The 25,810-nt window shown below is 42.1% G+C and overlaps 1 protein-coding gene across 6 annotated transcripts in view; it reads right to left on the bottom strand.

Moving 5' to 3' along the window:
* LOC106569851 (A-kinase anchor protein 9) overlaps positions 1–25,810 on the bottom strand; it is a 158,787-nt gene that overhangs the window by 81,355 nt on the left and 51,622 nt on the right. For all 6 annotated transcript variants that reach the window (XM_045694733.2, XM_045694734.2, XM_045694738.2 and 3 more), the window contains 9 exons: positions 25,260–25,395; positions 24,886–24,965; positions 24,276–24,405; positions 23,866–23,963; positions 19,111–19,222; positions 18,677–18,914; positions 3,561–3,621; positions 2,225–2,554; positions 1,289–1,567 (listed from right to left, as the gene is read on the bottom strand). In XM_045694733.2, coding sequence (XP_045550689.2) covers positions 1,289–1,567; positions 2,225–2,554; positions 3,561–3,621; positions 18,677–18,914; positions 19,111–19,222; positions 23,866–23,963; positions 24,276–24,405; positions 24,886–24,965; positions 25,260–25,395 — 1,464 coding nt within the window. The remainder of the gene's footprint in view (positions 1–1,288; positions 1,568–2,224; positions 2,555–3,560; positions 3,622–18,676; positions 18,915–19,110; positions 19,223–23,865; positions 23,964–24,275; positions 24,406–24,885; positions 24,966–25,259; positions 25,396–25,810) is intronic.

Below are 25,810 nucleotides of genomic sequence, written 5' to 3'. Positions count from 1 at the left end.
CAAGTCACTACATAAGGCTCATTCCATGCCTTAATAGGATACCAATGTTTTTACACTACTACTGGTCAGCAAATATATCTAAATGTGTTTATTGGGTTTCTACATTTGAAAACAAGGATGGCCCAACTTGGGCTATCATGGAGAAAGTCTCCGGTCTCGCTCCTGTACTCCCCAATGCCCATGAACCTTGGCACCCATGTTTTGAACCCCATTGTTAAGAACTCCCTTAAACTCTGGTCCCAATTCCAAAGTCACTTTAGCCTTAAACAAGCAAGCGGCGTCTCTCCATTAACATCTAATCATCTCTTCCCAACAGATTGACACGTCATTCCAGTTCTGGCATAGGTACGGTCTGGTGTTTTTTTGTGACCTATTTGTTGATAACACATTCATCTCATTCAATACTCTGAGGGTTGACCATAACATTCCCAATCCCCACTTTTTTAGATACCTGCAAACTCGCAGCTTTGCCCCCAAAAAATTACCTTCATTTCCACTCGAGCCTACTAAGTGCCCAGTCGAGTGGTGCTTAGATCTTAACCCTTATCTGAAGGGCACAATCTCCAGATTATACGACATAATACAGAACATTAATCCGCATTCCTTTGCAAATACAAAATCTGCAAGGGAGCAAGACCGGGGTGGCGAGCTACCCAATGATATATGACAACAAAGCGTATCCACACACAATTTTGCATAAGACATGGGCTTACTCAATTTAAGGTTTTGCACCATCTCCATTACTCAAATGACAGATTGGCAAAATATACCCAAATGTTGACCCCAAGTGTTTGAGATGCCACCAGAGTTCAGCGACTGTGGGACACATGTTCTGGTCATGCACTGCTGCTACTCACTGTTTATTATCTATGCATAGTCACTTTACCCCTACCAACATGTACCTTGACTAACCTGTACCCCCGCACATTGTCTTGGTACTGGTACCACCTGTATATAGCCTTGTTATTTTACTGTGCTACTTTTTATTATTTTTGACTTTAGTTTATTTGTTAAATATTTTCTTAACTCTTTCTTGAACTGCATTGTTGGTTAAGGGCTTGTAAGTAAGCATTTCACGATTAGGTCTACCTGTTGTATTCGGCGCATGTGACAAATAAAGTTTGACTTGAAGTACTGAGCCTGTGCAACATTACACCTAATGCCAACCTAGATGTCATAACCCCAAATACTAAGCAAAGTCTGGTATCAACTGCCTCCATCTGAGACATGCTGCTGTTGAAATCAAACTCACTCATGAAAGCGCTATCTGGAAAGCCCCATTGCTAACCTGCTCAGATCCAGGACCTCCGTGCCAAAGCTGCGCTTCAATCCTACGGAGCTCCGCAGTCCTCTCTTCCAGCTCTCTCTCCAGCCTCTCTTTGTCCTCCACGAACTTCCTCTGCACCGCCTCCGGAGAGATCCCCTTGGCGAGTGAGCTCCTGGGGGTCTGCTGCTCCTCTTCCTCCTCAGATTGGGTCTGCATGGCCGAGGTTGTCTCGCGGGCGCTCTTGGAGATTCGGGCCAATTCGCTCTGCTGGGCAAACTCCACCGACATCTGAACTATGACCTAGGAGAGATGCGTATGAGGCATCATAGTGGAATGGTTTAAATTATATTTTGTTAAGTGAAAGAAAAAGGTTAAATAAAAAGTAGATTTTCAACTAAATCTGAAAGGCAATTCAATCTAGATAGTACTTAAAGCACTGCTACCCACAAATAAATGCTAAAAGAGCATATTCCTAACAAAAAACTTTTGGTTCAGCTTAAACAGTATGCTTGGTACATAAGTGCTTATGACTACTGTGTGTGTGTTATTTTTAGATGTTCACAGGATTCACTGTGCCCTAGGATACAGTTAGTGCTTTAAACATACAAAGGGTGCTCATTAAAATAACAGCCAAATGTCTGCACTCTCCAAAATTCTCCAAGATTTGTTTTCATGCTTGTTAGTCGTTTAAGTCATTCTACAAAAATAAAAATGTATTGGGTTATACTCTTCAAAGTACAGTAGGACCTTGTTCAGAAAACAAAAATATTTGTCATTATGAAATTGACTTAAACTATGTAGAAAATCTGAATTGCATACCTACACATATTTAGCCAGACACTGTACGACTGAGCTGTTGTTAGTACATGAAAGCAACATTTAAGTTTGTCTGTAGCCTTCAATAACTCTTTTTTGGGGGGTTTAATAATTGTCCCCGTTCGGCAATCAACTTCTTACCTTAGCTATCTCCTCCTCCACCCTCTCCTGGTGTCTCCTCTCTTCCGCGCTGGGCCCCTCGATAGAGCGGACGCCCCCGTTGATGCCCTCTGGATCCTGCTTCACCTTTGACCACACCTCCTCCCTCCCCTTCTCTCTCTTTTCCTGCTCCCTCTCTTCTCTGAGTCTGGTGAGCTCGGCACAGTGTTGCTCCTTCAGCGCGGCCACCTCCTGGAGGTACTTGTGGTAGAGCGCTCTCCTCAGCGCCTGCAGCTGTGCCATCAGGCTCATTGACTTTGCCGGCCCGCGTAGCTCCGCACCCAGGCCCACCAACAACGCCTCCTCCACCAGCTAGAGATGAGGGGGAGGAATGGACAGGGGAAAGGACAGGGAAAGGATGGACACAGACAAAAATCAATGTGCCGGAGAGAAACGTGTATGGAAAGAAAAATAGGAGGGAAATAGAGGGAAAGATCCAGAGGCTTTTCAGAGTGTGCCCCCTCACTTTCCCCTTACGCCTCAGCCACCCGCTAGAGATAAATGAATGCACCAATTCTACTTCCTATGCCTCCAAGGCTGATTGACACACACTGATAAATAGATGTCAGACATCCTATAGAGCCAAGTTTCAGTTCGGATAGAGCACCAGTATGTCCAGCTACAATAGTAAGTCTTTTTTCTCTCTTTCACTCAGTGACTCGTTATTGTGGTATAATGGCGCATGGTGTTGGTTGCTCTCGTTGCTCTCAATCTCCCTCCCCCTTTTTCTCTCGTCCTTTCCTTCCACCTATTTGTGTTCCCCATCTTTCCGTCCCTCACCGGACATCTCTCACCCTTTCTTTCTGTATTTTCTTTCTCCCTCAATCTCTGAGCTGCTTTCTTCTCGGATGTGCAAGAGAGCGTCTCACGATGCTAGACTGGAGAGCAAGGGAGGTAGAGGGAGAGCGAGAGAACGAGCGGGAGGTGCAGTGATAGTGAGCGGGAGGCTTGACTGAAATGAACCGGGTCACTCACGCGGATAGAATCATGCAGCCGTAGACTGGAGTACCGTAGTACTATATTGCTAACGCTAGCATCCACGCTACGCTAACCATTTACATAACTGGCACCTCGACTCTGAAACGTCCCCTCAGATAAAAAAATACATTTGAATGTGGCCTCTCACCCAGGGATCTGGGGCAGGTTTTAGCCAAAGGCGGCATTCTCCCCCATCCCCCTCCATCCATCTCTCCTCCTCCTCCTTTGCTCGCAGTGACGGCTAATGGAGTGTCTTAATTCAAATCAGCATTTGGGCTCAGATCGAGGGGAGGTGGTGTGTGATGGGGAAGATTTGGATAGTGAGATGGAGTGAGCAAACCTTTAGGTCCTCTGCATCCTCTTCCTCTGTCCGCAAGCCAAGCTGGGCAGCACTGGACAGGCTGAAAGACAAGTCAGTTGAAAATGTAAGAAATTAGTAGTCTTAAATGCAAAAAAAAATAAAAAAGACACCTTCACTTATGAAATGCAGGACCGATAGGTACCGATAAGAACTTCACAATGTGGTCAAAGAAAGTTTGCTACAGCAGAATTCAATATAAAGACCGAAGACAATGGAAGGTAAAGGGTAAACAAACATCCGCTAAAGTGAATAGCCTACTCGTGAATCTACTAGTATTATCTTTCAACATCTGACTTTTTTTAAGGATGGAATTCATGGTCTGATCTAAGTGCAGTTCATTTCCAACCACCCAGTGTGTGAATTGTACAGGGAACTGCTCCACCCAAATTCTCCTTTGGGATTAGCTAACTGGCACCATTCTATCAATCAACGTCATCATGGGGCATGTTCAGTGGGCTGCAATGTTTTAAACTTTGCAGATAGGAATGTAATGTATAAAACTGACACATGATTAGTAGTAATATGAGGGTTATTCAGATAGAAATGTATCATGTAAAAAAGAAATTCTTATCTGAATGTTCGGTAACCTTACCCTGCCCTAAATAAGCCTTCAGGCTTCGATGCCAAAAGGATCCAAGTATTAATATAACTTAACTCTTGGGGCTAGGGGGCAGTATTGAGAATTTTGAAAAAAAATGTGCCCATTTTTAACTGCCTCCTACACCAACTCAGAAGCTAGGATATGCATATTATTAACATTTGGATAGAAAACACTCTGAATTTTCTAAAACTGTTTGAATGGTGTCTGTAAGTATAACAGAACTCATATGGCAGTCAAAACCCTGAGACAAATTCTAACAGGAAGTGGATATCTGATGTGTTGAATTACTTTTAACCTCTTGACGGTCGCCTAGGATAGGGGGCGCTACAGCGATTTTAGAAAAAAAATGGTGCCCATTTTAGACAGCCTCCTACTCAAACTCAGAAGCTAGGATATGCATATAATTTATACTTGTGGATAGAAAACACCCTAAAGTTTCTAAAACTGTTTGAATGGTGTCTGTGAGTATAACAGAACTCATATGGCAGTGAAAACCCCGAGACAGATCGTAACAGGATGTGGAATTCTGAATTGCGGACTCAACTTCACCACTTTGCCTGTAATTCACACAGTGAGCAATGGTTCATTGAGCACTTCCTATTGCTTCCACTAGATGTCCCCAGTCTTTACAAAGTGGTTTGAGCCTTCTACTGTGAAACCTGACAGAATGAGAGTCTGTGGAACGTGGTCACATGAGGAGGGCCATCACCATTATGACGCCGGCGCCCGTGGCTACCCTCCCCTTTCGAAACGTTTTGAAAGACAATGCAATCATCCCCCTTGAATCTTATTGGAGCTCTGGTTGAAAAAGGCCCTAAAGATTTATGTTATACAACGTTTGACATGTTTGAACGAACTTTTAAAAAAAAATGCATTTTGTTGAGAGAGAAGTCCCGCGGCCGATGGTACTTTTGGAGCAGCCTTCAGAACGCGCTAACAACAACAAGCTATTGGGACATAAAGGATTAACTTTTTCGAAAGAAAATACATTTGTTGTGGACCTGGGATTCCTGGAAGTGCCTTCTGATGAAGATAATCAAAGGTAAGGGATTATTGACAATAGTATACAAGACTAGATTTGATATGCGATTGTTCCAAGATGGCGCTGACCTGTATTGCTAGCCTATTTTCTGAGTATCGCATCCCCTTTTATCGCAAAGTGTGATTACCCAGTAAAGTTATTTTTAAATCTGGCATTGCAGGTGCTTTCAAGAGATGCTAATCTATAAATCTTAGAATGACAATATTACATTTTAAAAATGTTTTAGAATAGTAATTTAGTCAATTGTAGCGCTGTTTCACCGGACGCATTTGAGGGAAAATAGTTAGTCAACGTCACGCGCCGATGTAAAATGCTGTTTTTATATATAAATATGAACTTTATCGAACAAAAGAATGCATGTATTGTGAAACATTATGTCCTAGGAGTGTCATCTGATGAAGTTTGTAAAAGGTTAGTGCTGCATTTAGCTGTTTTTTGGTTATTTGTGATGCATGTGGTTGGTCGGAAAATGGCTATGTGGCTACTTTTACGATATACTCCTCTAACATAATCTAATGTTTTGCTTTTGCTGTAAAGCCTTTTTGAAATCGGACAACGTGGTTCGATTCAGGAGAGGTATCTATAAAACGATATAAAATAGTCCTATATTTGAAAAAATATATATATTAAATTCTGTTATGCAAATGGCGATACGGGACGGAGCCCGTCCAGAGGTTAAGCCTATGCCATTGAAACACACAGGGACTTATTAATCATTGAGCACTTCCTACGCCATCCACTAGATGTCACCAGTCTTTACAAAGTGGTTTGAGTCTTCTACTGTGAAAACTGACCGAACGAGAGGCTTAGAATGTTGGTCATAAGCGGATGGCCTATACTACTCTGGCGCGCAAGTGCATGTTTGGGTACTCTCGTTCCAATACGTTTTAAAAGAGAATGCATTCGTCCGCTTTGAATATTATTGAAGTTCTGATTGAAAAAGGCCCTAATGATTTATGCTATACAACGTTTGACATGTTTGAACGAACGTAAATATTTTTTTTTTCCCTCTTTGGTGAAGACAAGTCCGGCGGGTGTCGTTCATGTTTTTGAGTAGCCTACAGGACGCGCTAACAACACGGAGCTTTTTGGACATAAATTATGAGCTTTTTCGAACAAAACTACATTTGTTATGGACCTGGGATTCCTGGAAGTGCCTTCTGATTAAGATAATCAAAAGGTAAGGGAATAATTACATAGTATTTTTGATTTTAGATCTCTCCAACATGGCGCCTAGTCTGTATCGCCAAGCCTATTTTTCTGAGCGCAGTACTCAGATTATTGCAAAGTGTGATTTCCCAGTAAAGTTATTTTTAAAATCTGGCAATGCAGTTGCGTTCACGAGATGTTAATCTATAATTCTTTGAATGACAATATAATATTAAACCAATGGTTTTGAATAGTAATTATTTAATTTGTTGTGCTGATTGACTGGCGGTATTGGAGGGAAAATATTTTCTCAACATCAACGCCATTGTAAAATGCTGTTTTTGGATATAAATATGAACTTGATAGACAATACATGCATTTTTTGTTCTAACATAATGTCCTAGGAGTGTCATCTGATGAAGATTGTCAAAGGTTAGTGCATAATTTTAGCTGGTTTTCTGCTTTTGGTGACGCCTGTCTTTGCATTGACAAAACATTACACAGCTATTTTCAATGTACTGTCCTAACATAATCTAACTTTATGCTTTCGCCCGTAAAGCCTTTTTGAAAATCGGACAACGTGGTTAGATTAAGGAGATGTTTATCTTTCAAAGGGTGTAAGATAGTTGTATGTTTGAGAAATTTGAATTATGACATTTAATTGTTTTCAAATTTGGCGCCCTTGATATTTCACCTGCTGTTGATAGGGTGTACCAGGGGTTAACTAGCCCATAGAAGTTAACAGCAGGGGGCAGTAGTATCATTTAATTATACCCATTAGATTAGAAACGGGTTGGGCAACTGGCAGCCCACGGGCGACATCCCCCCCCCCCCCCCCTTTGAAGGCCCTTGGATCAATAATTTTTTAGGGTAGCAAATCAGTTGGGGTCTCAACTTACTGTTGCAAATTAGAATAGTAGAATACACAAGGTGCAATTTCGAAATTTGGTTGTGCATGTTGGTACACAGACCAGAAAGCAACTGCTCCAACTCATGAGTTCAGATTTTTGGTGGCCCCCACCCCCATCAAAGTTGCCCATCCCTGTATTAGAATATGGTTTATCATAGTGTAACCTAACAGCAGGCGTAGAAAGACACTGGGAGCGGAGTCCCCACTTCCGTTTTTCAGGAGAAACGGAAGTTATATTAAAAATACGGTATCCCCAAAAACCAGCTCTGCTTTCTGCCAACACCCCTAAGAGTGATCATAGTAAGAAAGGACTCTAGAGTAGATGGTAAGCAATACTGTACTCAACTAAAAACCAGTGGAAGTCAAAATATCCCAAATTAGCATGCGTCAACTTGCATGCCCAAAGCGTGGAGACTGAGAGCAGTCTATTTGTCCAGACTACTTACAGGGTAAATAACAAATGTCATTTTCAAATTTGGGAGAATTATCCCTTCAAATTTCTATTGATATGAAAACACCTTGAGGGCCAAATGGGGAGACGGATGTTTATGCTCCTTGCCTAGATCTGTTGGGCAGGAGAAACCCTACTTTTTTGGGTTAGTGGGTTAGTGACTAACATGACTCCAGTCTAATGCTTTTAACCACCACCGTAAATATTTCATAAGCTGGACTGTGCTGCTGGCAGATAAGGTATCATTGCTTCACTAGACTGTTCCAGTGTTTTACATAACGATAAAAGGTCAACTCTAAGAAATTAAATTGGCCACTGTCTGGAAGCGTAACTATTGGTTTTATCATACCCTCTAGGGGTTAATAAAATTGATTCAATGCGATTAAATTGCGACAGGATAAGTAAATGGATCTTAATTTTCAATTCAGCCAACATTATATAGGGAATATAGTAGGGAATTATATAGTAGAGAAGATCACTCCATAAAAAGGTCAAAATCATTTGATTTTGAGATTGGGTGAAATCCAAAGTTGTGCTATATATTCAAGTCATAGCTAAGTTGTAAAAGAGAAATATTGATACATTTCCCTTTGAAGACAATACAATACGTATCTAGATACACAGGCTCAGATACGATTCGTTGCAAGTCGGTTTGATTAGAGAACGAATCGATGCGGTTTGACTAGAGAACGAATCGATGCGATTCAGTTCGATGCAATACGATTCAATGCACTAACATTTTTTGCATAAACACATTCATTTCCATTCTAAAATATAATCTGCTGCTGATAGAACTCATGAGCTGGATCCGGCTGAGCGTGCGTGCGTCTGTGGTGTGTATATTATGTATGTCTATGGTGTATGTACTGGGGGGGAATGTTTTTGTCTCCCCACTTCGGTTCTGACATCCCCATTACCCACTGATTAAATAAATGTAATAGAAATTGTAATCTACGTAGTCACCAAAAGTATTTATTTATCATACTGCATACTCAAAGAAATGTTCAAATCTCACCTTTCTAGCAAAAATAGTTATAAATTGCTGAGGTGTAGTCACTTTTGAGGACACAAGCTCAAGTACACAGTACAAATACTAAATATTTTATGATGTATTTCCAATTCAACTGAAATGTATGAATAAGGCTTGAAATGACTTGCATGCTTTCTAAATATAGCATAATCAAATTATAAAATGACTAAGATTTCATCTTTATAACTGTAAAATACATATATGTATGTTTAGTGATAGAGAAAATGTGTATATTTTCTAAAGGTCTCTTGATCAAAACGTCTGCCCCCATCGCTGTGAGCGTCTCACAGAGCTCTAGCTTGTTAGGAACTCTCCTTTCTTCTCATAATTAAAGTTGTCCGTTCATTACAAACAAAGGGTTTGTTTAAATTCTATGAATTATTTTAGATTGATGGCAATAAATCGATCTCTGAATGTACTACCCTGATGAAACCACGCTCTCCTGCTGCATACAATGTAACAATTGCAGGCATATGCTTTGTTAGTGGCTGTGATGTAGGGTTCATCCAGGAGTTGGACAGTCGGAAGAGCAAATTAAATAGTAGTGGTTTCAGATTTCACATCATATGTCACACAGCCTCAGAAAATATACTCTGTGTCCGTGGGAACCAGATTGATTTAGAAGCAAAAATGACAGAACCAGTACCAGATCCACGCAGTTCCACTAAAATGGGGACCTTACATCCAAGAGATTTCAACTTGTCATTTTTGTAGATTAACTGTTTTAGCTAGTAACGTATCAATATTTATATTTTACAAATGAACCATGACAGCCAATGAATACATAGCACAACTCTGGATTTCACACTCCATATCAAAATTAAATGGTTTTGACAGTTTTTACGGAGTGATCTTCTCTTCTCCTCTCGCTTAGGCCATGCAGTGAGCCTCGCAAAAGTGATTGCAGTCCTCGTTATGAAATCATCACCTTAACCCTGTATATCTAAAAATGACCATATACACTGAGTGTATGCTATTTCCATGACAGACTGACCAGGTGAATCCAGGTGAAAGCCATGATCCCTTATTGATGTCAGTTGTTAAGTCTACTTCAATCAGTGTAGATGACAGGGAGGACACCGGTTAAAGAAGGATTTTTAAGCCTTGAGACATGGATTGTGTATGTGTGACATTAATAAGGTGAATGGGCAAGACAAATATTTTAATGCCACTGAACGGCGTATGATAGTAGGTCCCAGGTGCACCAGTTTGAGTGTGTCAAGAACTGCAACGCTGATGTTTTTTTTTTTACACTCAACAGTTTCTGTGTGTATCATGAATGTTCCACCACCCAAAGGACATCCAGCCAACTTAACAACTGTGGGAAATGTTGGAGTCAACATGGGTCAGCATTCCTGTGGAACACTTCTGAGACCTTGTAGAGTCCATGCCTGACGAATTGAGGCTGTTCTGAGAGCAAAACAAAGTACAACTCAATATTAGGAGTTCCTAATGTTTTGTACATTGATTGTTTAAAGCAAAACTACCAAACCTATTGTTGATGGTGAACCTGAACCATCAAAATATAAATATATTGTAAGCCCCGTCCAGCAGGTATAGCCAGATGAGTTCTCTCTCCGGTAGCTAACCTTTTTTTCAGCAAAACACAATTTAAAACAGAGCATTTTATAAAAATACCTATCAAATTACAGTGACCGAATATTGCGCAAGCCATTTTACAAACATTTGAATGTTGAGCGCAGATGTGTCAGATCTCGTTGGTCAGGCTACTGGTATTGCCTGGCATTGTTCGGCATGCAAAATTACTTGTAGATAAATGACTGTCAACACAGTTACAGTGAGGGAAAAAGGTATTTGATCCCCTGCTGATTTTGTACATTTGCCCACTGACAAAGAAATGATCAGTCTATAATTTTAATGGTAGGTTTATTTGAACAGTGAGAGACAGAATAACAAGGGCCGAACGACAGATTTGTACCGTGGCAGCTCAGGGATTCGATCTTGCAACCTTTCGATTACTAGTCCAACGCTCTAACCACTAGGCTATCTGTTGCCCGTGTGGAGAGTGTTTGCACATTGGCAAGATGTCACCAAAACGTCGGCATTAGATCGCATTTGCCCTTCAGCCCTGTTTGGATGATGCATGTCAAAGCGGCTAAATACATTTCTTTTTTTTACATTTTAGCAGTGGTGTAAAGTACTTAAGTGAAAATACTTTAAAGTACCACTTCAGTTTTATTTTATTTCACCTTTATTTAACCAGGTAGGCTAGTCGAGAACAAGTTCTCATTTACAACTGCGACCTGGCCAAGATAAAGCAAAGCAGTGCGACACAGAGTTACACATGGAATATACAAACATACAGTCAATAACACAATAGAGAAAAAAGTATATATACAGTGTGTGCAAATGAGGTAGGATAACGAAGGTAAGGCAATAAATAGGCCATAGTGGTGAAATATAGCAATTAAACACTGGAGTGATAGATGTGCAGAAGATGAATGTGCAAGTAGAGATACTGGGGTGCAAAGAAATAACAGTATGGGGATGAGGTAGTTGGATGGGCTATTTACAGATGGGCTATGTACAGGTGCAGTGATCTGTGAGCTGCTCTGACAGCTGGTGCTTAAAGTTAGTGAGGGAGATATGGGTCTCCAGCTTCAGTGATTGTTGCAATTCATTCCAGTCATTGGCAGCAGAGAACTGATAGGAAAGGCGACCAAAGGTGGAATTGGCTTTGGGGGTGACCAGTGAAATATACCTGCTGGAGCGCGTGCTACGGGTGGGTGCTGAAATGGTGACCAGTGAGCTGAGATAAGCCGGGGCTTTCCCTAGCAAAGACTTATAGATGACCTGGAGCCAGTGGGTTTGACAACGAATATGAAGCGAGGGCCATCCATTGAGAGCATACAGGTCGCAGTGGTGGCTGCGCAGTGGGGGCTTTGGTGACAAAACGGATGGCACTGTGATAGACTACATCCAATATGCTGAGTAGAGTGTTGGAGGCTATTTAGTAAATGACATCTCCGAAGTCAAGGATCAGTAGGATAGTCAGTTTTACAAGGGTATGTTTGGCAGCATGAGTGAAGGATGCTTTGTTTTGCGAAATAAGAAGCTGATTCTATATTTAATTTTGGATTGGAGATGCTTAATGTGAGTCTGGAAGGAGAGTTTACAGTCTAACCAGACACCTAGGCATTTGTAGTTGTCCACATATTCTAAGTCAGAACCGTCCAGAAAAGTGATGCTGGACAGACGGGCAGGTGCGGGCAGCGATCGGTTGAAGAGCATGCATTTAGTTTCACTTGCATTTAAGAGCAGTTGGAGGCCACGGAAGGAGAGTTGTATGGCATTGTTGCTCGTCTGGGGGTTAGTTAACACAGTGTCCAAAGAAGGGCCAGAAGTATACAGAATGGAGTCGTCTGTGTAAAGGTGGATCAGAGAATCACCAGCAGCAAGAGCGACATCATTGATGTATACAGAGAAGAGAGTCGGCCCGAGAATTGAACCCTGTGGCACCCCCATAGAGACTGCCAGAGTTCCGGACAACAGGCCCTCCGATTTGACACACTGAACTCTATCGGAGAAGAAACCAAGGCTGTTGAGCCTGCTGATAAGAATGTGGTGATTGACAGAGTCGAAAGCCTTGGCCAGGTCGATGAATACAGCTGCACAGTATTGTCTCTTATCGATGGCAGTTATGATATCGTTTAGGACCTTGAGCGTGGCTGAGGTGCACCAATCACCAGCTCGGAAACCAGATTGCAAAGCGGAGAAGGTACGGTGGGATTGAAAATGGTCGGTGATCTGTTTGTTAACTTGGCTTTCGAAGACCTTAGAAAGGCAGGGTAGGATAGGCATAGGCCTGTAGCAGCTTGGGTCTAGAGTGTCTCCCCTTTAAAGAGGGGGATGACTGCGGCAGCTTTCCAATCTATGGGGATCTCAGACGATACGAGAGGTTGAACAGGCTAGTAATAGGGGTTGCAACAATTTCGGCTGATCATTTTAGAAAGAGAGGGTTCAGATTGTCTAGCCCTACTGATTTGTAGGGGTCCAGATTTTGCAGCTCTTTCAGAACATCAGCTATCTGGATATGGGTGAAAGAGAAATGGGGGAGGCTTGGGCAAGTTGCTGTGGGGGTGCAGGGCTGTTGACCAGGGTAGGGGTGGCCAGGTGGAGGGCATGGCCAGCCGTAGAAAGATGCTTATGGAAATTCTCAATTACTGTGGATTTATCGGAGGTTCCTAGGCTCATTGCAGTGGGCAGCTGGGAGGAGGTGCTCTTATTCTCCATGGACTTTACAGTGTCCCAGAACTTTTGGAGTTTGCAGTGCAGGATGCAAATTTCTGTTTGAAAAAGCTAGCCTTTGCTTTCCTAACCGCCTGTGTATATTGGCTCCTGACTTCCCTGAAAAGTTGCATATCGCGGGGGCTATTTGATGCTAATGGTCAAGGGCAGTCAGGTCTGAGTGAACCACGGGCTATATCTGTAACTGGTTCTACATTTTTTTAATGGGGCATGCTTATTTAAGAGTGTGAGGATAGCATTTTTAAAGAATAATCAGGCATCTTCTACTGATGGAATGATGTCAATATCCTTCCAGGATACCCGGGCCAGGTCGATTAGAAAGGCCTGCTCGCTGAAGTGCTTCAGGGAGCGTTTGACAGTGATGAGGGGTGGTCGTTTGACTGCAGACCCATTACGGACGGAAGCAATGAGGCAGTGATCGCTGAGATCCTGGTTGAAGACAGCAGAGGTGTATTTGGAGGGCAGGTTGGTTAGGATGATTTCTATGAGGGTGCCTGTGTTTACGGATTTGGGGTTGTACCTGGTAGGTTCATTGATAATTTGTGTGAGATTGAGGGCATCAAGCTTAGATTGTAGGATGGCCGGGGTGTTAAACATGTCCCAGTTCAGGTCACCTAGCAGCACGAGCTCTGAAGATAGATGGGGGGCAATCAATTCACATATGGTGTCCAGGGCACAGCTGGGGGCAGAATGTGGTCTAAAGCAAGCGGCAACGGTGAGAGACTTGTTCCTGGAAAGGTGGATTTTTAAGTAGAAGCTCAAATTGTTTGGGCACAGACTTGGATAGTAATACAGAACTCTGCAGGCTATCTCTGCAGTAGATTGCAACTCCGCCCCCTTTGGTAGTTCTATCTTGTTGGAAAATGTTCTGACTGATCATTTCTTTGTCAGTGGGCAAACGTACAAAATCAGCAGGAGTTCAAATACTTTTTTCCCTCACTGTACCTTGGCAATTAAAGTGGGCCTGAATGGCAACTGTATAATTTCACTGCCTGGTGCTTTCAGGTCACAGTGATCTGATAAGTGCTGCTGCACTCTTTCTATGCACGCAGAGACAGACAGACAGATGAGGGAGATGAAACATCACTCACTTGGTGTGGTGTTTCTTCAATAAAATGTACAGTACCAGTCAAAAATTAGGAAACACCTACTCATTTAAGGGTTTTTCTTTATTTGTACTATTTTCAACAATTCTAGAATAATAGTGAAGACATTAAATATATGAAACACATATGGAATCATGTAGTAACCAAAAAAGGGTCAAACAAATCAAAATATATTTTATATTTGAGATTTTTGAAAGTAGAGACCCTTTGCCTTGTCAGCTTTGCACACTCTTGGCATTCTCTCAACCAGCTTCATGAGGTAGTCACCTGGAATTAACAGGTGTGGCTTGTTACAGGTAATTTGTGGAATTTCTTTGATCCAAATCAGTTGTCACAACACAAAGTAGGGTTAGAATACAGAAGATGGTATTTTACCAAATATGGCTAAGTCCATATAATAGCAAGAACAGCTCAAATAAGCAAGGAGAAACGACAGTCCATTAACTGAAGGTCAGTCAATCAGGAAAATTTCAACAAATGTAAAAGTCCCTCAAGTGCAGTCACAAAAGCCATGAAGCGCTATGATGAAACTGGCTCTCATGAGGACCGCCACAGGAAAGGAAGACCCAGAGTTACCTGTGCTGCAGAGGACAAGTCCATTAGAGTTACCAGCCTCAGAAATTTCAGACCAAATAAATGCTTCAGAGTTCAAGTAACAAAATCAACTGTTCAGAGGAGACTGTGTGAATCAGGCCTTCATGGTAGAATTGCTGCAAAGAAACCACTACTAAAGGGCACCAATAAGAAGAAGAGATTTTTGGTTCCAACTGCCGTGTCTTTGTGAGACGCAGAGTAGGTGAAACGGATGATCTCTACATTTGTGGTACCCACCGTGAAGTATGGAGGTGGTGTGATGGTGCTTTGCTGGTGACACTGGGTGATTTGTGATGGTGTGGGGGTGCTTTGCTGGTGACGCTGTCAGTGATTTATTTAGAATTCAAGGCACACTTAACCAGCATGGCTACCACAGCATTCTGCAACGATACGCCATCCCATCTGGTTTGCGCTTAGTGGGACTATCATTTGTTTTTCAACAGGACAATCACCCAACACACCTCCAGGCTGTGTAAGGGCTATCTGACCAAGAAGGAGAGTGATGGAGCGCTGTATCAGATGACCTGGCCTCCACAATCACCCGACATCAACCCAACTGAGATGGTTTGGGATGAGTTGGACCGCAGAGTGAAGGAAAAGCAGCCAACAAGCACTCAGCATATGTGGGAACTCCTTCAAAACTATTGGAAAAACATTACTCATGAAGCTGGTTGAGAGAATGCCAAGCAAGAGTGTGCAAAGCTGTCATCAAGGCAAAGGGTGACTACTTTGAAGAATGTACAAAATAGTAAAAATAAAGAAAAACCCTTGAATGAGTAGGTGTGTACAAACTTTTGACTGGTACTTGTGGCAAAGGGGGGCTGAGTGATAAATGGCAGATCTAATAAACAGGCTCTGCCCTCGTACTAAAATGGCCACCCGACAAGAACTACAGTTAACACAATTTCCAACCGCCAAAAACTACAATCCCCAGAAGCAAGGGGACCACTCGGAAGGTGGGGCCGACACACAGATCGGTTTACCATCCTCAGACAGACGGGCTGGTTGAGAGATTCAACCGCACACTGAAGTCAATGCTCAGGAAGGTAATCGATAAGGATGGGAGAAACTGGGATTTCATGTTGCCATATCTGATGTTAACCATTAGACAGGTTCCCCCCAAGCCTCGCTGGGGTTTTCACCCTTTGAGCTGGTATATGGGAGGCATCCCCAGGGAATCTTAGACATCACCTGGGAAACCTGGGAGCACCAACCCACCCCTTATACTAGTGTTATAGAGCACGTCAAGGCAATGCCAGACAGGATAGCCACACCCATCGTGTGTGTGCACTTGAGGCAAGCACAAGAGCACCAGCGGCACACTTATAACCCGGCAGGCTACCCTGAGGGAATTTCAACCGGGATATAAGGTGTTAGTGCTGGTCCCCACGGTAGAGTGTAAACTACTAGCCACATAGAAAGGACCATATGAAGTGCTGGAGAGAATAGGAGAAGTTAATTATTGGATCTGACAGCTAGGTCGTCGGCCCCCGGAACAGATCTATCACATAAACCTGTTAAAAGCATGGAGAGAGAAACACCAATTGTCACGTACCCCACACCCACTCAGGAGGCAGCCGCTGTGTATGTTTCACCTACTCTGTCCCCAGCACATGTACAGGAAGTAAAGACCCTGATCCAGAAAAACAGAAATGTGTTTTCAGGGACACCAGTCCGAAGAGGTTACAGCTCATGATATTGTTTCCCTACCAGGGAAAAAAGTGAGCAGGAGGCCATATTGGGTACCCGAGGCTCGACGAGCCGCGATTAGAGCAAAGATAGAAAATGTTGGAAGATGGAGTAGTCGAAGAGTCACATAGTGAGTGGTCTAGCCCAATTGTGATGGTCTCCAAGCCCGATGGGTCTTGGCAGTTTTGTAATGATTTTCGGAAGGTAAATTAAATCTCCAAGTTTGATGCCTACCCCATGCCCCGAGTAGATTAACTGTTGGAGAAAATTGCACCTAGCCAAAGGTTACTGCCAAATTCATCTGACTCCCAGAGCAAAAGAAAGACAGCCTTTGCAACCCCTGATGGTTTGTTTCAATACACAATCATGCCATTCGGCTTACACGGGGCCTGTTAATTTATCATCGAATCACAGCCTACTTCGTCAAACGGGTGATGATTTAACAGAAGCGCATTTGTGAAAAAAGCACAATCGTTGCACCAACGAACGTAACCATAAACATCAATGCCTTCTCTTAAAATCAATACACAAGTAAAAACATTTTTTAAACCTGCATATTTAGTTAAAAGAAATGCATGTTAGCAGGCAATATTAACTAGGGAAATTGTGTCGCTTCTCTTGCGTTCAGTGCAAGCAGAACCAGGGTATATGCAGCAGTTTGGGCAGCCTGGCTCGTTGTGGACTGTGTGAAGACCATTTCTTCCTAACAAAGGCCGTAATTAATTTGCCAGAATTTTACATAATTATGACATAAAATTGAAGGTTGTGCAACGTAGCAGCAATACTTGGACTTAGGGTTGCCACCCCTGTTCAATAATAAACGTTTTGTTTTCGAAATGATAGTTTCCGGATATGACCATACCTAAGGCTCGTATTTCTGTGTATTATAATTAAGTTTATGATTTGATATTTGATAGAGCAGTCTGACTGAGCGGTGGTAGGCAGCAGCAGGCTCATAAGCATTCATTCAAACAGCACTTTCCTGCATTTGCCAGCAGCTCTTCGCAATGCTTGAAGCACAGCGCTGTTTATGACTTCAAGCCTATCAACTCCCGAGATTAGGCTGGCAATACTATAGTGCCTAGAAGAACATCCAATAGTCAAAGGTATACGAAATATAAATGGTATAGAGAGAAAGTCCTATAATAATTACAACCTAAAACTTCTTAACTGGAAATATTGAAGACTCATGTTAAAAGGAACCACCAGCTTTCATATGTTCTAATGTTCTGAGCAAGGAACTTAAATGTTAGCTTTTTTACATGGCACATTACATTACATGGCACTTTTACTTTCTTCAACACTGTGTTTTTGCATTATTTAAACCAATCTACTAATAATATGCATATTCAATTTTCTGGGCCAGAGTAGTAACCTGTTTAAATTGCGTACGTTTTTCATCCGGCCGTGAAAATACTGTCCCCTAGAGGTTAAAACAGGTTTCATTATTTATTTGAGACTAAACAGATTTTATTTATGTATTATATTAAGTTAAAATAGTGTTCATTCAGTATTGTTGTAATTGTCATTATTGCAAATAAATATAAAAAAAAAAAAATTAAATGTCAGATTAATCGTTATCGGCTTTTTTTTTTGTTCCTCCAATCGGTTGAAGAGGTTTGTCACATACTGTAATACCCATGAGGTGTTCGTGGACTAAGCAATTCATATGTTGACTTGGATTCCATGAAGTTGGATTTAGTTTGAACTCAATTATTTGTGTTATGGGCAATGTGAAAGGGTTGATGGTGATCTATTGTGAGGCTACCCAGACTTCTTGCTCCGGCCACACCCAGTCTCTTCTCCAGAATGAGTCCGGATCTGTGTACCTCCCCGACCATTCACCGAATGTGAACACATTCAGGGCCATCTTATTGGTCCAGAAACAGATAGGTTGGACCAGAGCCAAAACACACGTGGGTAAAGCGGAGGTTTGAAAATGTGTCATTGGCTTTGATACTCTGATTGGTTAGAGACGAGCTTCTCCTCATCAAAAACATCTTCAATGATGGCTTCCTCAGACTAAAGTATGTAGCGAATGACAGAGCAGGGGTCTAACATACCACCTAGATACCAGGTGCTTGTTCAGGTGGATGCAATGGTAGAGAAAATTCAGATAGAAAATGCATCCTCCATCCATTGAAAATGACTGATTCTGTTAGTTTGACAGAAGTAGTGCCTAGTATAAACACAGAAGTTCATGCATGTAATTTATGTATAGCTATTTCTAAATCATAGTTATCGTCAACATTACCTGAACTGGGCCTCAGTGCCTGTGACCTCATCAAGGTGCTGCTGTAGCACTAGGAGTTCGGTAGCGTAGCGCTCCTCTGTCTCTTTGGCCTGCTGCTGGTAGTAGGCCCTAAGGTGGTCCACCTCCAGTCTGTGGCATTCCTCCAGCTGGGCCCGCTGTTGCTGGACGTCGGCCCTCAACTTCTGGACGTCCTCAGCAGTGTGGGAGGAGGGCGAGGCAGTGGTCAGCTCCCTCTGATCTGGGTAGAGAGAGATAGCCAGGCTAATGCTAACACTATGTAGACGGAAGGAGATGGGCTCTATCTTTCCCATTCATTTTGGTATTGAGGCTTGCAGACATTCCAAATGCAGATGGTATAGAATATGGGCACCACATAATTCAGCACCATTTTGGGGTGATTTTTGTTTAGACATACAATGTAGATCAAGATTTACCATCGAGGCCGTGTGTGGAAGTAATAGAGCTGTCGATAATCTTGCGCAGGCTGGCGATCTCCTCCTCACTGCTGCGCTTCAGATCATTGTACGCCAGCTGTATCACCTCAATCTAAGAATAACAAGTAGTTTGACAGCAGAGTTCGTTGGCGTTATCATTAAAGTCAATTAGCTAGAGTGCCTTCAGGAAGTATTCACACCCCTTGACTCCCCCCCCCCCCCCCCAAAAAAAAAATCATAATTGAAATTGCCACTGGCCTATACACAATACCCCGTAACGTCAAAGTGGAATTATGTTTTTAGAATTTTTTACAAATTCATAAAAAATGAATAGCTGAAATGTTATGGCAAACCTAAATAAAGTCAGGAGTAAAATGTGCTTAACAAGTTGCATGGCCTCAGTCTGTGTTCAATAATAGTGTTAAATGATATGTGAATGTACCCCACACATACAATTATCTGTAAGGTCCCTGAATCAAGCAGTGAATTTAAAACAGATTCAACCGCAAAGACTGGGAGGTTTTCTGATGCCTTGCAAAGGGCACTATTGGAGGTAAAAAAATAAAAATAAACATTGAATATGCAAGTTATTAATTACACTTTGGATGGTGGATCAATGCACCCAGCCACTACAAAGATACAGGCGGAGTTTAAGGCAGGAGTTTAATGGTTATGATAGGAGAAAAATTAGGATAGATCAACATTGTACACTAAACAAAAATAAACATGTGAAGTGTTGGTCCCATGTTTCATGAGCTGAAATAAAATCCCCCAAATGTTCAATAAACACAAAAAGCTTATTTCGCACAAATTTGTTTACATCTCTGATAGTGAGCATTTCTCCTTTGCCAAGATAATCCATCCACCTGACAGGTGTGGCATATGAAGAAGCTGATTGAACAGCATGATCATTACACAGGTGCACCTTGTGATGGGGACAATAAAATGCCACAAAAAATGTGAGGTTTTGTCACAACAAAATGCCACAGATGTCTCAAGTTGACAGAGTGTGCAATTGGCATGCTGACTACTGTAATGTCCACCGGAGCTGTAGCTAGAGAATTAAATGTTAATTTCTCTACCATAAGCCACCTCCAACATTGTTTTAGAGAATTTGGCAGTACATCCAAGCGGACTCACAACCGCAGACCATGGGTAACCATGCCAGCCCAGGGACTCCACACCCAGCTTCTTTACCTACGAGATCGTCTGCAGACCAGCCACCAAGACAGCTGATGAAACTGTACGTTGCACAAAAGGATCTGTACACAATTCCTGGAAACTGAAAATGTCCCAGTTCTTCCATAGCCTGTATACGCAGACATGTCACCCATTGAGCATGTTTGGGATGCTCTGGATCAACGTGTACCACAGCGTGTTCCAGTTCCTGCCAATACCCAGCAACTTCGCACAGCCATTGAAGAGGAGTTGGACAACATTCCACAGGCCACAATCAACAACCTGATCAACTCTACGCAAAGCATACGGTGGTCACACCAGATACTGACATGTTTTCTGGTATCTGTGACCAACAGATGGATATCTGTATTCCCAATCATGTGAAATCCATAGATTAGGGCCAAATTAATTTATTTCAATTGACGTATTTCCTTATATTAACTGTAACTCAGTAAAATCTTAGAAATTGTTACGTTTCGTTTATATTTTTGTTCAGTGTAGAAGGAAGCTCGCACAGAATAAAAATATTCCAAAACATGCATTCTGTTTACTGCATAGAATTTTGTTTAAAAAAATGCTATGAACTTTTTGTCCTGAATAGAAGTGTTACATTTGGGGCAAATCCAATACATGACTGAATACCTCTCTCCATATTTTCAAGCATAGTGGTGGCTGAATTATGTTATGGGTATGCTTTATTAGTTAAGGACTGATGAGTTTTTCTGGATAAAAAAAGAAATGCACAGGCAAACCTGGTTCAGTCTGCTTTCCACCAGACACAGAGATTAATTCCCCTTTAAGCAGGACACAAGGCCATATCTACAGTGGAGTTGCTTACCAAAAAGACAGTGAATTTTACCCGTAGCGGCCTAGTTACAGTTTTGACTTAAATCTATTTCAAAAGCTATGGCAAGAGCTGAAAATCGTTGTCTAGCAATGATCAACAAACTATTTGACAGCTCTTGAAGAACTATGAAAAGATTGAATGGGCAAATGTTGCACAATCCTGGTGTGGAAAGCTCTTAGAGACTTACCCAGAACGACTCATAGCTGTAATCGCTATCAAAGCTGATTCTAACATGTATTGAATACTTATCTAATCAAGATAGTGTTTTTTGTTGTTGTTTTTTTTAAATACAAAATGGGGCCTCCCGAGTGGTACAGCGGTCAGATTCGGGTTCGATCCCGGGCTGTGTTACAGCCGGCCGCAGCCGGGAGACAAATGAGGCGGCGCACAATTGGCCCAGCATCATCCAGGTAAGGGGGAGGATTTGGCCGGCTGGGTTGTCCTTGTCCCATCGCGCTCTAGCGACTCCTTGTGGCGGCCAGGCGCTTGCACGCTGACTTCGGCGGCCAGCTGTACAGTGTTTCCTATGACACATTGGTGTGGCTGGCTTCCGGGTTAAGCGGGCAGTGTGTCAATAAGCAGTGTGGCTTGGCGGGGGTCACGTTTCGGAGTACGCATGGCTGTCAACCTTCACCTCTCCTAAGTCCGTACGGGAGTGGCAGCGATGGGACAAGACTAAATACCAATTGGATATCACAAAATTGGGGAGAAAAAGGGATAGATATATACACGCACACGCACACACACACACACACACACACAGTTGAAGTCGGAAGTTTACATACACCTTAGCCCAATACATTTAAACTCAGTTTTCACAATTAATCCTAGTAAAACAAATCCCTGTTTTAGGTCAGTTAGGATCACCACTTTATTTTAAGAAAGTGAAATGTCAGAATAATAGTAGAGAGAATGATTTATTTCAGCTTTATTTCTTTCATCACATTCCCAGCGGGTCAGAAGTTTACATACACTCAATTAGTATTTGGTAGCATTGCCTTTAAATTGTTTAACTTTGGTCAAATGTTTCGGTCAGGTTTCTAGGCCTTCTTGCGCGCACATGCTTTTTCAGTTCTGCCCACAAATTTTCTATAGGATTGAGGTCAGGGCTTTGTGATGGCCACTCCAATACCTTGACTTTGTTGTCCTTAAGCCATTTTGCCACAACTTTGGAAGTATGCGTCGGGTCATTGTCCATTTGGAAGACCCATTTGCGACCACGCTTCAACTTCCTGACTGATGTCTTGAGTTGTTGCTTCAATATATCCACATAATTTTACTTCCTCGTGATGCCATCTATTTTGTGAAGTGCACCAGTCCCTCCTGCAGCAAAGCACCCCCACAACATGATGCTGCCACCACCGTGCTTCACGGTTGGGATGGTGTTCTTCGGCTTGCAAGCCTCCCCCCCTTTTTCCTCCAAACATAACGATGGTCAATATGGCCAAATAGTTCTATTTTTGTTTCATCAGACCATAGGACATTTCTCCAAAAGGTAAAATCTTTGTCCCCATTGGCAGTTGTAAACCGTAGTCTGGCTTTTTGATGGCAGTTTTGGAGCAGTGGCTTCTTCCTTACTGAGCAGCCTTTCAGGTTATGTTGATATAGGACTCGTTTTACTGTGGATATAGATACTTTTGTACCCGTTTCCTCCAGCATCTTCACAAGGTCCTTTGCTGTTGTTCTGGGACTGATTTGCACTTTTTGCAATAAAGTACGTTTATCTATAGGAGACAGAACGCGTCTCCTTCCTGAGCGGTATGACGGCTGCGTGGTCCCATAGTGTTTATACTGCGTGCTATTGTTTGTACAGATGAACGTGGTACCTTCAGGCATTTGGAAATTGCGCCCAAGGATGAAGCAGACTTGTGGAGGTCTGCAAACATTTTTTTTCCTAAGGTCTTGGCTGTTTTCCTTTGATTTTCCCATGATGTCAAGCAAAGAGGCACTGAGTTTAAAGTTAGGCCTTGAAATACATCCACAGGTACACCTCCAATTGACTCAAATTATGTCAATTAGCCTATCAGAAGCTTCCAAAGCCATGACATAATTTTCTGTAATGTTCCAAGCTGTTTAAAGGCAAAGTCAACGTAGTGTATGTAAACTTCTGACCCACTGGAATTGTGATACAGTGAATTATAAGTGAAATAATCTGTCTGTAAACAATTGTTGGAAAAATTACTTGTGTCATGCACAAAGTAGATGTCCTAACCGACTTGCCAAAACTATATAATTTGTTAACAAGAAATTTGTTGAGTGGTTGAAAAACGAGTTTTAATGACTCCAACCTAAGTGTATGTAAACTTCTGACTTCAACTGTGTGTGTGTGTGTGTAATATATATAAATACATGTTTGAATTTCTTCCAATTTGACATGTGTTTTGTGTTGATCACTGACAATAAAGCTATGTTAATCCCACCTTGTAACCCAACAAAAGGGGTGTGAATACTTTTAAGGCACTATCATTCGTCATATCATTATTAACTAGCACATTTAGAAGTTAAAAAGCTAAGTGCTAGTGTCCTAGCAATTACTGTACAATAATCAAATCATTGTCGCTTTCATTCCAGTCATAACACTGTGATTACATGTCAAACCCTAACAAGAGATTGGTGTTGTAACGTCTAAACACAACCAATCAATGACGTTTCATGTTTTTTCCCACCAATGCATAAACTGAGCCTAAACCCCACAAAAAAGTAACTAAAATGAACAGTTTTACACACACCGTATTGCCATCTGCCTTCAGTAAGGACTGGAGCTGAAGTAGACGACCATGTTCCTGCTCAATCCTCTCCTTCACCTGCTGAAGGTCTCTACACATTTCTATTGAGCGAGACAGAAGAAATGCCCATTACAAATATGTCCTCATGCAGCTCGTCTCAGGTATGTATTTGTATCTTAATTACTATAAGATATTTCCTTTATCATTCATGTAGCTATATTTGATATGTGTATGCAAATGTAAACTGGGGGAAAATAAAATTACAAATGAGTATATATTGTATCATGCCACAGTCAAGATCGTTCTGCGACTTATTTATTTATACTTTTCCGTTAGTCAGCGACTCATCTCATAGGCTGCGTGTTTATGCAGTATTGTTATCATTCGGGTAGACATCACAACCAATAAAGCACCCTTTGCATCATGTAAAACAGCACTGGGATCCCTGGTTTCTTCCTTTTCAAACGAATGAATCTTCCAGTCCTCGACATCAGTGGGGTGGAGATACTCCAAGAATTCCTCTCCGAAAAGTTTCGCAAAGGACTGTAAAGAGAACAGCAAAATAGCTCTCAAACATATCGATGTCTCAGTAAATAATTGATGCACTCGTGTGGTAATAATCAATGTCCAAACCTGAAATAACATTCTCAGAAATCAAAGGTTAAAAATAATTGACAATGCAAAGGAACACTAATCAATACTTGGTTTATTAGGTTTGCTGTGTGTGTCCTATCCTTGTGGGGACATAAAATTACCAAAAGTCCCCATAAGGATAGTAAAACGAGAAAAATACTCTGCTGTGCGGACATTTCCCACGTCCCCATCAGGACAAAGGCTATTTTAAGATTAGGTTTACAATTACAGTTCGGGTTAGAATTAGCGTTAGGGTAAGGGATTAGGGGTTAGGGTTAGGAGTTAGGTTAACACGTTAGGGAAAATTATTTTATGGAAATTAGGTCCCCACAAGGATAGAAGAACATAACACGTGTGTGTGTGTGTGTGTGTGTAATTAATGTTAACTACCAGGATGAGCTGCTTGCATTCTTCAGACACAACTTGCACCACATTCTGGTACTTGGAGCTTTTGGGCTCATCTGTGAAGTCTGAGAAAAACAACAAAAGCATACAGTATTATTGTCTTATATTGAGCATAAACAGTACACCATCATTCAATTACTAAAATAAGATGAAAGCAAAAGTGACTGAATAACTTGTGAGTCAGTGTCCTGTTTTCTATCTACAGTTTGTAGCATGGTTGAAATCATGAATGACAGATCAAAAACAACTTCAATGGCCCGTCTAGCTCCATAACCCCAGATACACACACACACACACACACACACACACACAATGAAAAATGCATGTGCGCACACACAGTGTAACACACACGCCCGCACCCCTTGGTTCTTTGAGGCGGCCCAGCTCAAGTATGCAGGCACGGGCGTCTGCCTGCTCCCGGAGCAGCTCCAGCTGCGCAGCGTGCATCTGAGACAGGCTGATCCGCTGGGCCTCCAGCTGCAGCCTGCACTCCACCTTCACAAATAGACAGAGTGGAGAGAGCATACAATTAGATACACCTGAACGTATATACTCCCTCAGTCTACCTACTGTGGCACAATATAGATTGTTTCAGGAGTAGGAGACAAAAATTCCCCAGGATAGAATGTACTTGTTGCAACTTACACATGATGAATTTAAGGTATTCTTAGCAATATGACGTTATAGAGGTAACAAGATTGTCAACCAATATTGGCCCCTCCAAATGTAGGCATGCCTGTTGTTGTTGATATCTGTAAGCAGGAAGTCGGCCCGCTGTGTATGATGCCATATTGCTGAGTGCACCTTGTGACGACCATCCCACTCTGTCTGACAAATTCTTTCCCTTTGCGCTTGTTTTCCTTAATAGGATGTCGGTGGCCTAGCTGGGAGGGTCGTCAGGGAAATGGGA

The sequence above is a fragment of the Salmo salar genome, chromosome 14 (assembly GCF_965601325.2).
Source record: "Salmo salar chromosome 14, fSalSal1, whole genome shotgun sequence".
NCBI lineage: Eukaryota > Metazoa > Chordata > Actinopteri > Salmoniformes > Salmonidae > Salmo > Salmo salar.
Note: the sequence above shows the minus strand (reverse complement) of the source record. Positions and strands in the feature narration are given on the sequence as shown.